Source organism: Phascolarctos cinereus, unplaced genomic scaffold (genome assembly GCF_003287225.1).
Source record: "Phascolarctos cinereus isolate Bilbo 61053 unplaced genomic scaffold, phaCin_HiC Scaffold_9;HRSCAF=440, whole genome shotgun sequence".
NCBI classification, from domain to species: domain Eukaryota; kingdom Metazoa; phylum Chordata; class Mammalia; order Diprotodontia; family Phascolarctidae; genus Phascolarctos; species Phascolarctos cinereus.
Window position 1 is genome coordinate 147,913,832 of NW_027556402.1, and position 13,759 is coordinate 147,927,590.

Sequence of the window (13,759 nt, forward strand, 5' to 3'; positions counted from 1 at the left end):
CCCAGAGATGGCTAAAAGTCCTGTGGAAAGAAGAATGGAATAAATACTTCCCCTAGGTGTTCTATAGTGTTTGGGATCATCATATTTTAAGAAAACATTGAGTGATTCTAAACCTCAAAGTCATCATCTCCCAAACATCTTAACCTTATTATTTATCTACAAAGCTTCCATTACCATATTAACTATGGGGCAAAATTTTCATTTCAAGATTAAAAGCAAAATTTTTTTAGTTTATTGAATGAAAAACCAATTATTTTCCCTTAAAAAAAGATAAATTATTTTCCTCTTACTCTTGTTGAACCATGCTGAGTTGTACACGAGTTGAATTCAATTCCGAATCTAACTGCTGTATCTCCCGTTCCCGGGTAGCAGAAAGTTCTCGTAGCTGTCTGTCCTTTTCAAGTGACTCCTTCAATGAAAAATAAACACAAAAACTGTCTGAAACCCTATTAAATATTTTCAGAAAATCATGCATAAAGTAGCATATTTTTATAAAAGTCTGAACCGTTTAGAAAAAAAGGTTACTAAGGCTTTACTTTCCCAGACACAAAAACACAGCTGTAATAATCATAATCATTACCATTATCACAGCTCACTTTTATAATATGCATTAAGAAGTTTACTAAGTACCTTCTTCATTAAAATCCTATAAAATAAGTAAAGAAATAGGGTCAGAGAAGTTAAGAGCTTTGCCCATTGTTAAATAATTAATGAGTGGTCAGAGTCAGGATTCAAACCCAGGTTTCCAAACACTAATTATAGTCCTCTTTTCCACACTGACAACCACACTGCCTCTTCTTCAGAAAAGAAAATTACCTTCTTCCCACCCTGCTCTATAGCTGCGCAAAAATTGGCATTGTCTCGCTATTATACTAGCAATAAGTAATTATAGAACTTCTCTCCTGAGTCACTAAAAGGAAGATGCCTTTATATGCTGGGCAATTTTCAATAGGTTTTATTTTTCTCATTCAAAAGTGCAGGAGCCTTCTCCATTCACCCAACTTCTTAGCTTCTGAAGGCCCAGAACACCTTGTACCATTCATTTGGCACTTAGTGTACAAGGCCTGGTAGAACTATCTGTATATGTCTTGTCTGCCAAATAGATTGTTATCCACTTGAGAATGGAGGCTGTGTATTACAATCAATTCAACAAACATTTGCTAAGCACTTACTAAGCGCAATGGCAAGCATTGAGCTAACCTTTGACAGAACCTATTAGAACATTTAACTGATAGTAAGTACTCAATAAATGTTTGAAAATGGTGAAAATCGGGGGTTATCTTTTAACATATACTACCTGAAAAAGGCTTAAGTTGTTGTCAATGGGTTTTCCTATAGAAGAATTGGAGAAGCAAGTCCCTAGCCAGGGCAGAAGTCGAGATTTGATTGTTTCCACACCAGCATAATGTCCACCTAGGAGAATAAATAAGTTAAGACGTGAGACTGCAGGCATGGACATGCATTTTCATATAAATGTGTGAAAATCGTGGAACGGAAGAAAAGAGAGTGGATGCATGATGTATATGCACAAGGCAGAACTCTTTCTCACCTTCTTGCGCTGTTAGACTGAAGATTGTGAAGAGCTGCCCCTGTATTCTGGAATTCAGTTCAATTATTTCACAGCAGCAATTCAAGTTTTGATCACATGAGTTCATCTGCAAAGCCAAGCCATCAAGGATAAGTACAGTCCTCCACTCTGAAAATCATTCCAGGCCAGATACAGATAAATAACTCATTCTACACAACAGAAGTGTTTCTGAAAAAGTTGTGCACCAAATAAATGTGTGTAAATGGAATTTTATCTAAATGCTTTCAAGGGCAGCTTCCTACCTAATGGAATGTTGCAGAAAATCTTTTTTTTTTAAGCGGAGAATTCTTTCATAAATATAATCATTCCACAAACTGTGTTTTGCTAGTTCACATTCTTTCATATGCTGTTGGTATAAAGTAGAACATACTTTTACCTCTATCAACAACTTCTCAAAAAGATTGCTATTCTTTGAGAGACTTGAAAAACAAACAAAGCAATGACCAGCTATGATTTCAGAGGATTGATGATAAAGCATGCTATGCTATCCACCTCCATCAAAGACATGATGGATGTGATGGACAGTGCAGATGGAGATATATATATTTTTGGACATATCCCACAAGCAAATTTGTCTTATCACATTCCTACACCAGTAGTTTCATACATGTGCCAAAATCACAGATCTTTTGTATATTCTTCTACCTTGTGTACCCAATGTGGAACAGAGTGAAAAGATGTAAAAACAGGGTTGGTCAGAAATGATAGTGATAAGAGGTAAGAAAGATAAAGAATTTACCTAGAGAAATGTCAAGGGAAAAGCAATAAAGGAAAAGAGATAGGTTTGTATTTTACTTTAAGATCATGCTAACCTAAGAATCACTATGAAGAAAAGGAAAAAAAAACAAAACAAAACACAGGAATCACTAGGCACTCTGGGGGAAAGACTAGAAGCAAAACTGATGGTATTGTATACAGAGTATGGGTAGTACTACATTATTCCATCTCCAGAAAAATGCAGCTAAAGACCACCCAGAGGATGATGGAAAAGCACATGGTAAATACAAGCAGGGAGCAACACATTATAAACAAGAAATTATGTAGAAGTCATATAAAGGATCTCATGAGACATAGGCACAAAGGAGAAAAAAGATGGGCTGTTCACACAGCAAAGAACTAGTGGACAGCCCGTAGTCCACTGTAGTCCACAAATGTGAAGAGAAAAGATGAATAAAGCCAACAGCATGTCGGATGATCTGTGTCTGATTTGTGGGAGAACTTAAATGAAGCTGTACTAGTTGGATCAACAATGTATATTTGGAGGGAGTATCCCACTTCATTGAGCTCCCAGATTCATTAAGGTACTAAAGCATTAAAGTCTACAAAGGTTAGCACCACCACCTCTTAGCAATTAGTGAAAGGTTATGCCAATTAAATATCAAAGTTATGTTAGTATACCATAGGTTTGTGAAGGAGATAAATTAAGGAAATTCCTTGATCAACTTGATGAAGTTACAAGAAGTCTTTGCTTAGGACTCTGAGTATATCTCCCTACAGAAGAAGTCAGGATCCGTATTAACAACCTCATTGAGTGGATGGAAGGGACATCTATTGGAAATACCCACTAACATCTAATAGAGGATGAGTGATTAAGTCTCTTCCATCTGGAATGACACTCATAAATTCCCCCTTCTCTATACCAGAGAGCTAGGCCCCAAGCTCTCCAGGAACTCAAAATTATTCAGGAAATAATTCCTGACTTATCCAGGATCCTGGGTTTAAAGGACTCCCACCATTTAGCTAAACACTACCCATTTCCTAGAGTCATCATATGTTTGATAACACGTGCAACTGCAATGTGTCGCTGTCACTACCACTTGCAATGCCTCACCATGGCTGGCACTTGGGGTTCAGAAATTTTAGGGCCTCTTACTACTCTACCACTGGCCCAGCTCCTACTAGCTATAGTTTATGGGGCTGAGGTGGGAAATGGTCAGTCAGACCCTGACACAGGAAGGGGCTGTGCCAATGCCCAAAATGTGCCCATTTCCCAAGTCTGCTCTCAGGTCTCAGCTCTCTCTGGATTGCACCAGGGGGGAAAAAAAGGTAAAAAGGCTGACTATGCAATGAAACTTCCTTTTTTAAGTCCAGCATAAAGGGATGGGTACAACCCACAATAGTCGGAGCCAATTAATCCCCAGAGACTGCGACTCAGAGAGAGATGCATTCAAAAATCCCCAGACATTTATTTTTATGTTATCAAAGTTAACCAGAGAACTTCTCTGATCAATCAATCACCTACACTTGTTTCCAATCACAATATACAAAGAATGGTTACAAAAGCTTAGTAGAGAAATATAGATGATTTAAAAAAAAAAAAAGAAAGTTTGGAGAATAAGAGAGGATCACCTATACTGTATTATAGGGGACAAAACCCAATAACAACACTAGACTAGGAATTTGAAACTTAGTACCCCTTCCTGTCATTTCGTATTACAAGTCCCTTAAACTCTCAGTCTCAGTTTCCTCATATGTAAAATGATAGAATTTTAGATTAGAGAGCTCTGAGAGCTTTTTCAACTCTGATATTCTATAATGTCACAATTCTAATTCATAATTCTAAAATTAATTAGCCTAACAGCCACCAGGAATTGATAAAAATGAAAGTTAAAAACAATGAGGGGAATACAGATATTAGCTGAAACTCATTTTCTCTCTCAGGAGAATAGGTTTCAAAGGGTTCAGAGAAAGGTTAGGTAGGATCCCATGGAGTACAACTCTGTAAGTGAGGCTAGCCTAGGAGGATGCAAAGTTCTCAGGAATTAAATCTGAAAAGACAAAGAGAAACAATTGTGTGGAGGGAAAAGGATCTGCTTCCTTAAGAGACTTGTATGGAACTAAGACTCCAAAAATGCATCAAATAAGATGGAAGTAAGGGCAGTAATGGAGTAAAGAAGATGGAAGCAAATGGAGGATGAATATAAAAACATACAAGAAAAAAGAATGAACCCAAAGGGAAAAAAAATAATAGTTTGGGGAAATGAAAGGCATTGTGGTACAGTGGGAAAAGAGCTGGCCTCGAGGCCAAGAAGAGATGGATTTGAGTCCTTCTTCTGACACATACTGGCTGTGTGATTCAGAGCAACTCACTTAACCCCCTAAGTACTCTAGGCAATTTCGTAAGACCATAAATTCCAGAGATGATGCCAACCTACACTGGGGAGTCTCCTCTCTTTTGAGTTCCTGTTCTCAATGAAATTCACTCACTATCCTTGGGGAGAGAGGAGGATCAAAGAAGAGGATTCCTTCATTTGAAGACTTCTCTAGTAACCAGGTAACAACTGTCTCCTAAGAAGTCAAACAAGCGCAAGGCCCACAAAGAGGAACATACTAGCACCCCCTGTCCCTGAAGTACTAAGTGCCTGCACCCTACCACCAGCACCACCAGCAAGCCCAGCCTTCCAGGGCATTTCACGATGAAATGGTTCCTGAAATCAGACATTCTTCATGAAGTCTCCACAGATTAGTCCTGAGTACAGTTGGGTATGGCCTTTGAGGAAAAGCCTCTCCTAATTACCAAACTCCAATGGCCTTTCTACCCCATCCCCTTTTCTATTCTCTCCTTTATTTCTCTGAACCATTTGAGTGATAATTTCAACCAATTATGCCTCATTCATATGTGACCACATGAAAGTTTAAAGGGAGAGAAAAATTACTTGTATTTATTGAAAATTGGAAAATTATAAGATGAAGAGGTACACAGGACACAAAAGAAGTACAAGGACACAAAGCAAGTTAGAGGACCACATTGGGAACTTAGCTACACAGCATTATGTCCCCTCAGCTCATCTGTATATAATCTTAAGACTATATACATTATATTTACTCTTATGACTAAAGATTTTTCATTAAAAATGAGAAATCCTATAAATATTTGAAGCCTGAAATATTATTTTCAAGTGACTATCAATTTCACAGGAGAAAGTTTCTACTTTTGAGTAAAAGGTGAATTTGCTGAGAGCCAAGAGGCTTTGATTTAAGTCATTGATAGCTATAGATGTTAGAGACAGGAAACTGAAGCTGAAGAGTAAAAGAACCTAGCTATTGAGGTTAAAAAAACAGCTGGCGGTTGGGAAAGCAATTTCTTGAAGCTGTTTGAAGAGACCAATTGCAAGAGCTGTCAGCTGATAGAAAGATTTAGCGAAGTGACTTCTGATTGGCTGAATGAAGACCGAAATTTTAGTTACTGCCCTTCATTGCCACCTAAAGTTTAAGAGAAGTAAAGCTTCTCAGAAGTTTATGGTACCTCTTTTCACCCCCTCTTGTCTGAGAAGGAAAAGCAAAAAAAAGGAGAAAGACAGGTACTACATCTGATTTGTTTTAGAGGAAGAGATGGCTAGGCTGATTTGCCTTACTAACGAGCTGTTTTGCTTTGGGCTCTGTTCTGATTGGGCAGCACATTATCCAGGTGAGTGAATAACTGACCGGCCTAGTCTGTAAAGCCCAGAGACAGCCAGCCTGAGGAACTTTGAAATTCTCTAGCTTAAAGGCAACTGATATTCACATTAAGAAGTAACATTTTGGGGGCAGAGCCAAGATGGTGGAGTAGGAGCAGTAACTTGTGTGAGCTCTCCCCCAAACCTCTCCAAATACCTGTAAAAAAAGAATTACTCTTAACAAATTCTAGAGCAGCAGAACCCTCAAAAAGACGGAATGAATCAAATTTTTAGCCCAAGACAACTGGATGGTTGATAGGAAAGGTCTGTTGCACCAGCTGGGAGAGGAGTGCAGTTCAGCATGGGCCATGCAGGCTCCCAGCAAACCCCAGGCCTCAAGGGACTGAATCACGGGCAGCTGTGTCAGTTTCCAGATCTCTCAACCCACAAACACCAAAGACAACTTAAAAGGTCAGTGGGAAAGGTCTGCCAGACCTGGGTGAGAGAGGAGCGCAGTCCAGCCCTGCTCTAGCACAGCCCTGGGGTGGCAGCCACAGTGGCAATGGTTACTTCTGGAGCTCTCAGCTGATAGACAGTGGGGGGAATTGAGTGGCTGATCAGAAGGGGATTGCGGAGATCTCTTTGTTTGCTTTGCTTATGCTTGGATCTGGGTCACAGTCCTGGGTGGTGGTCCTGGGGCAAGGAAGAGCGTTAGCTTAGATAGAGCTTATGGTGGCAGTGAAGAGAAAATCCTCCTCACAGTTCCAAGGCATAAAAGAGTGCTTGTGGTCACTCACAGACCACAGCACAGACCAGAAAAAGAGTAAACACCTCTCCTTTGATCATACTACCTTGGAAGAACTGAAAATTTAGAGGTCCCTAGAAATATCTCTGAAAACAGCTACACAAAACCGCCAAAGCTTCAGACAGCACACCCTCCACACTGGAAGCAGAGCCATACCTTAATAAAGAGTTTAAAAGTCAAATAATTGGCTGGAAACATGAGCAGGCAGTAGAAAAAAACTCAGACTATAGAATCTTACTTTGGGGGAAAAAGAAGTTCAAAACATACAACCAGAAGACCACAAAGTCAAAACTCCTACATCCAAAGCTTCCAAGAAAAATATGAATTGGTCTCAGGCCATGGAAGTGCTCAAAAAGGATTTTGAAAAGCAAATAAGAGAAGTAGAGGGAAAATTGGGAAGAGAAATGAGAGTGATACAAAAAAATCATCAAAAACAAGTCAACAGCTTGCTAAAGGAGACCCCCCCCAAAAAAAACTGAAGAAAATAATACCTTAAAAAATAGACTAACCCAAATGGCAAAAAAGGTCCAAAAAGCCAATAAGGAGGAGAATATCTTAAAAAGCAGAACTGACCAAATGGAAAAGGAGGTCCAAAAGCTCACTGAAGAAAATAATTCCTTAAAAATTAAAATGGAGCAAATAGAAACTAATGACTCTATGAGAATTCAATAAATTATAAAAACAAAACCAAAAAATAAAAAAATAGAAGATAATGTGAAATATCTCATTGGAAAAACAACTGACCTGGGAAACAGATCCAGGAAAGATAATTTTTAAATTACCTGAAAGCCATGATCAAAAAAAGAGCCTAGACACCATCTTTCAAGAAATTATCAAGGAAAACTGCTGTGATATTCTAGAACCAGAGGGTAAAATAACCCCATTGAAGGAATCCACCAATCACCTCCTGAAAGAGATCCCCAAAGGAAAACTCCTAGGAATATTATATCCAAATTCCAGAGTTCCCAGGTGAAGGAGACAATACTACAAGCAGCCAGAAAGAAACAATTCAAGTATTGTGGAAACACAACCAGGATAACACAAGATTTAGCAGCTTCTACATAAAGGGATTGGAGGGCTTGGAATATGATGTTCTGGAGGTCAAAGGAGCTAGAATTAATACCAAGAATCGCCTACCCAGCAAAACTGAGTATAATCCTTCAGAGGGGAAAACGGATATTCAATGAAATAGATGACTTTCAAGCATTCTTGATGAAAAGACCAGAACTGAATAGAAAATTTGACTTTCAAATACAAGACTCAAGAGAAGCATGAAAAGGTAGACAGGAAAGAGAAATCATAAGGGACTTATCAAAGTTGAACTGTTTATATTCCTACATGGAAAGATATTTGTAACTCATGAGACCTTTCTCAGTATTAGGGTAGTTGGAGGGAATATGTAGACAGAGGGCACAGGGTGAGTTGAAAATGAAGGGATGATAGCTAAAAAATAAAATTAAGGAGTGAGAGAGGATTGTGGGAGAAGGAGAATGGGAAAGGTAGACTGGGATAAATTATCTCACATAAAAAAGGCAAAAAAAAAAGCAGAAGGGAAGAGGAGGGAGGTGAGAGGGAATGATAAATCTTACTCTCATCAGATTTGGCTTAAGGAGGGAATAACATTCACATTCAGTTGGGTATGGAAATCTACCTTACCCTACAGGAAAACAGAAGAGAGAAAGTAAAAGGGGGGAGGTGATAGAAGGGAGGGCAGATTGGGGGAGGGTGTAATCAGAAGCAAAAACTTTTGAGGAAGGACAGGATGAAAGGAGAGAATAGAATAAATGGGGGGCAGGATAGGATGGAGGGAAATATAGTTAGTCTTTCACAACATGACTATTATGGAGGAGTATTGCATGACTACACCTGTATAAACTATAACAAATTGCTTGCCTTCTCAGTGAGGGTGGGTGGAGAAGGAGGAAGAGAATTTGGAACCCAAGGTTTTAAAAACAGATGTTAAAAATTGATTTTACATGCAACTGAGAAATAAGATACACAGGCAATGGGGTATAGAAATCGATCCTACCCTACAGGAAAATAGAATGGGAAGAGAAGAGGGGAGGGTGTGATAGAAAGAAAGAACAAATTGAGGGTAGGACTATTCAGAATGCACGCCATTGGGATGGAGGAGGGGAGAGATGGGAAGAAAATTTGGAACTCAATATCTTGTGGAAGTGAATATTAAAAACTAAAAATAAATAAATTTTTTTAAAAAAGTAACACCTTTTAAACAACCTTTTAAGGGTGATTGTAACTTGAAAGAGTTTATAAACACTATGTTCAAGTACAGAAGAGAAGAGCTGGAGTGCAGTGTGTACCAAAAGACAAGCATGGGTTTCATGTAGTACAATGTTTTAGAAAGGACTGAAGATATCAAAGCCTACAATCCAGAACTGTGAGTTAACAGAACACATAGGTTTTTCTCCCTCATGTGCTTCTTTGCCAGGTTCTTACAAATGTGTACCTACTCTCCCCTACAAATACCAAATAATTGGTGAGAGAGTATGGCCCAAATTTATATGTAGATTATGATATGGCTTATTATTATACATTGGCTAAATATAAGTACATTATTTCTCCTATCTTTATGGCTAAGTATTGATTATGTTTAAGATCTAAAAAGTCTTTATTGTAAATGGCTAGATTGTATAAGTGTAATGATTGTTTAGTTCAGCATGGTATATTACACTGTGAGAAGCTGGTTGTACAAACAGAAACTCATCAGTTGGAGCTCAAGAGCTAGAGTAGTAAGTACAGAGAGTGTACTCAACAGGATTATCCAAATGACTCTGAGAGAATTTGAGTGCATGTGATGGTAGTCTATCACAGGGAACCTAGACCCACTAGTGTGAGAGTAAGCTGGAGTGAACAAGACAACCCAGAGAGTATAAAGTGTGATACCCAAGAGAAAGGTGCTGAGGCCCCTAGAGAGTGGGTACACCTGAGTTACACTTGTTATATAAAGTTAAGTAATTTACCCAAGATCACACAGTAAATTAATGGCAGAACTGAGGACTGGACCCAAATTTGTTCCTTCTACATCTAATGTTTTATTACTCCAGGTATTTAGCCTTCACTCCATACTAAGTCTGACTTCTATCCATATCAACACTACTCTACTCACTAGAATTCATTCAATTTTGTCCCTTTACCTTCTTCTGCACCCACAGTGACAGTCTTTAATCCTTAAACTTAAAAAGAGTCATCTCTACTCTCTGTTCTTTCCATCTCTGTTCTCCAGGCTTCTGTGAAAATAATGAATCTTTGATGACTAAATTTACTACAAATTTATACTCTCTAACTTTAATTAGTTCCTTATTAGTCTACTACTCAGCAATCCTTTTAATTTCTCCTTGATTCTGCATCAAATTGTTTACAGCACTTGTTCCAAAATTCTTCTGCATTCCCCAAGTCCCCCAGCTCCACTTCTAACCTTTATCTCACTACTACAGATGATTTTGCTTCCTATGTTTCAGAAATAATCAAAGCCATCTAGAGCACACTCATATTTCCATCTATCCCACCTCAAAATATCTTTGTATTTTCACTAACTGCATTCTTCCTTCATTTCTCAAAAGCAGCAGTGTCTTTCTTCCTTTCAAAAATAGCTAATACATTTCCTCCCTGCATCCAATCCCATTTCTTCCCAAGATCCTCATCTAGTCTCTCTCTTCATCAACACTAGTTCCTTCCCATCTGAAACATACTAAGATTTTCTCTTCAATATTTAAATATTTAAAAGATCCATGATTTCATCAGTTTAGGTATTCCCTCAATCAATGTAGACTGCAAGTCCTCTTCACCTTAATAAGGTGGCTTTATACACCACCATGACCATAAAATTTCCTCACCTGGTACTCTATCCAAGCTTGCCCAACCTTTTCCTTGCAGAAAAAAGTTTTCTGTTGGGCCTTTCTGGCTTAATAAGACCTAGGTCCTACAGAATTCTGCTGACATAACTTTTGAGAAACCACTGTCAGCTCCACATGATAATGAGGCATCAGTGTTATCTCCCCTCTATCTTAAAAAATCATTCTCTCAACCCAGCAATCCTTCAAGGTGCCATTTTGTTTCCTTTATATCTCAGTCTGATTTCTTCAGTGTAATAGCTTATAGTCACCTCCTCTGTTTTCTCACAATTCACTCTCTCCTTAACTCTTTGCAATGTAACTTTTACTTAAACAAATCTAATTAAATTGCTTTTTAAACAAAGTCATCAATGATCTCTTAATCATCAAATATAAAGGTCTTTTCTGGTGCCTTGGCCATGCTGTATTATTTAATTATATTGATTCCCCCCACTCCTTCTTGGATACCAAGACATTATGTTATCCTAATTCTCTTCTTTCTGTTTCCTTGATTGGTCTCTCCTTACCATTGTTCTAAATTGATCAATCAATGAGCATTTATTGACATTTATTTATGTACCAGGCACTGTGCTAAGCACTGGGGAGCAAAGTCCCTACCCTCAAGGAGTTTACAATCTAATGGGGGAAATAGGATAAAATAACTATATAGAAAGCAAGCTATATACAGAAATATATATATATATATGTGTGTGTGTGTATACATATAGATATAGATATAGATATAGATATAGATGATATAGATATAGATATAGATATAGATATAGATATAGATATAGATATAGATATAGATATAGATATAGATATAGATATAGATATAGATATAGATATAGATATAGATATAGATATAGATATAGATACATATAAAACACATATATAAAATAAACATAGAGGGGGTTACTAGAATTAAGAGGGTTTGGAAGAGGCTTCAGCAAAAGATTGGGTTTTAGTTGAGACTTAAAGGGAGCCACGGAGGTCAGCCGGCAGAGCAGAAGAAGGAGGGGGGAAGCCAAAGAAAATGTCCAGAGCCAAGAGATGGGAGTGTCCTGTTTTTGGAACAGCCAGGATGCTGTGTCACTGGTGCAAAGAGTACGTGTTGTGGAATAAAATGTAAGAAGACTAGGAATGTAGGAGGGAGCTTAGTTATTAAGCATTTCAAATGCCAAACAGCGTTTGATTCTGGAGGAGATGGGAAACCACTAGAGTTTATTGAATTGAGGGACCTGAGCTTTAGGAAAATCACTTTAGTGACTGAATGGAGGATAGTTTGGAGTGGGGAGAGACTCGAGGTAGGCAGACTCTCCAACAGGCCAATACAGTAGTCTAGGTGTGAGGTGATAAGGGCTTGTGCTAGAAGTGCTGACAATGTCAGAGGAGAGAAGGGGGGCTATTCAAGAGGTATTGCAAAGATGAAATCAACAAGCTTTGACAAGAGATTGGATATGAGGGTGAGAGACAGTGAGGAATCCAGGATGATGTCTAGGTTTCAAGTTTGAGGGACTGAGGAGACAATGTTGCCCTCTACAATAATAGGGAAGGTAGGAGTAGGGCAAGGAAGGTAATGAATTCTGTTCTGTACATGTTTAGTTTAAGATGTCTATTGAATATCCAACTTGAGATGTCTGAAAGGCAGTTGAAGATGAAAGATTGGAGGTCAGCAGAGAGTTAGGGGTAGGATGGCAAGATTCGAGAATCATCATCATAGAGATGGTAATTAAATCCGTGGGAGCTGATGAGAACACCACGTGAAGTAATATAGAGGGAAAAAAAGAAGAGACTCCAGTTCAGAACCTTGAGGGACACCCCCACTCTCAATGGAACCTCCATTCTCCCAACCACCTCAACTCAAAAGCATATCTTCAGTTTATCCAACAAATGTTCATTGAGGAGTAACTAACTACTGTGTTACAAGGCAATGTATCCTATAGGCACTTGGCGTACAAAGATTTTAAAATTGCACTGTTGCCTTCTCCTAGGGTGGGTAGCAAAGGAAAAAAGATGACATGTACATATGTGTGTGTATACACATATATACATATGTACATACATATATATGTAGAGCAAGAGAGAGAGCTATGTGTTTATACTTAGTTACATATATGTACATGTAGATGTATAAACAAGGTAGGGTGCAGTGGAAATAAAGTACAGACGAAGTGTTGTAAGATAACCTGGGGAAGGAAAGACACTTTTAGATGGGAGAGTCAAGGAAAGTCTTGACAATGTAAGTAGCACCTAAGCTGAGTCCTGAAGGGAGAGAAGATTCTGAATGACAGAGATAAGGAGAAAATGTTTGGTTTGCTTTTTTTTCCCCATGAATCAGGGATAACCTGCAAAAAATGCACGTAAGTAGGAGATGGCAGTTAAGAGTTCAAAGAATAGTTGATACATAGCCTAGTTTGGCTAGAATACAGAGTGCATCAAGGGAAGTTACATGAAAATAGACTGGAAAGGTAGGTTGCAGATAGCAGATGTAAATAGCCTTATAAACTAAGCTAAGGATTTTTATCATTTATCCTAGAAGCAGGTAATACAATGATAGTTTTGAGCAGGGAAATGGTACGATTATTTGTGCTTTAGGAAGATTATTTTGGCAAGTACGTGAATGATGGATTAGAAATGGGTAGAGATAATATGAATAAATAGTTCTCAAAAGAAGCATTGCAAAGCATTTACAATCACATGAAAAGAATGTTCCACATCACTAACAGTGCAAACCAAACAATGCAAATAAAAACAACAACACTGAAGTTCCACCTTGCAAATTGGCAAAGATGACAAAAAAATGGCAAGTCAATTTTGGAAAAGTTGTGCAATGATAGGCACGCTAATACATTGTTGGCAGAGCTGTGAAATGGTACAATCATTTTAGAAAACAATTTGGAATTATTCAATAAAATGACCAAAATGTCCATATCCTTTGTTTTTTCCCCTGAATCTAATTCTATTTCTTTATCTTTATTTAATTCAAATTTATTTTTATATTCAGTTCCAAAATTCTCTCAAGAAAGAAGAAAAAAAATGTGGTTTGGTCTGTACTCTGAGACCATCAGTTCCCTACCTGGAAGTGGATAGCATTTTTCAACATGAGTCCTTAGGAATTATGGTGAATCATTTTGTA

The 13,759-nt window shown here is 38.1% G+C and overlaps 1 protein-coding gene across 16 annotated transcripts in view; it reads right to left on the reverse strand.

Annotated features, from left to right (window-relative positions):
* The window catches only part of SPATA18 (spermatogenesis associated 18), an 80,808-nt gene that overhangs the window by 51,492 nt on the left and 15,557 nt on the right, over positions 1 to 13,759 (reverse strand). For 15 of the 16 annotated variants that reach the window (XR_002325253.2, XR_002325260.2, XR_002325250.1 and 12 more), the window contains 3 exons: positions 1,550 to 1,655; positions 1,298 to 1,413; positions 291 to 409 (listed from right to left, as the gene is read on the reverse strand). Coding sequence is in view for 10 of the 16 variants with exons in the window: in XM_020990153.2 (XP_020845812.1) it covers positions 291 to 409; positions 1,298 to 1,413; positions 1,550 to 1,655 (341 nt within the window). In the remaining 6 variants the exon portion in view is untranslated. The remainder of the gene's footprint in view (positions 1 to 290; positions 410 to 1,297; positions 1,414 to 1,549; positions 1,656 to 13,759) is intronic. The other variant, XM_078148626.1, reaches the window with a different exon arrangement.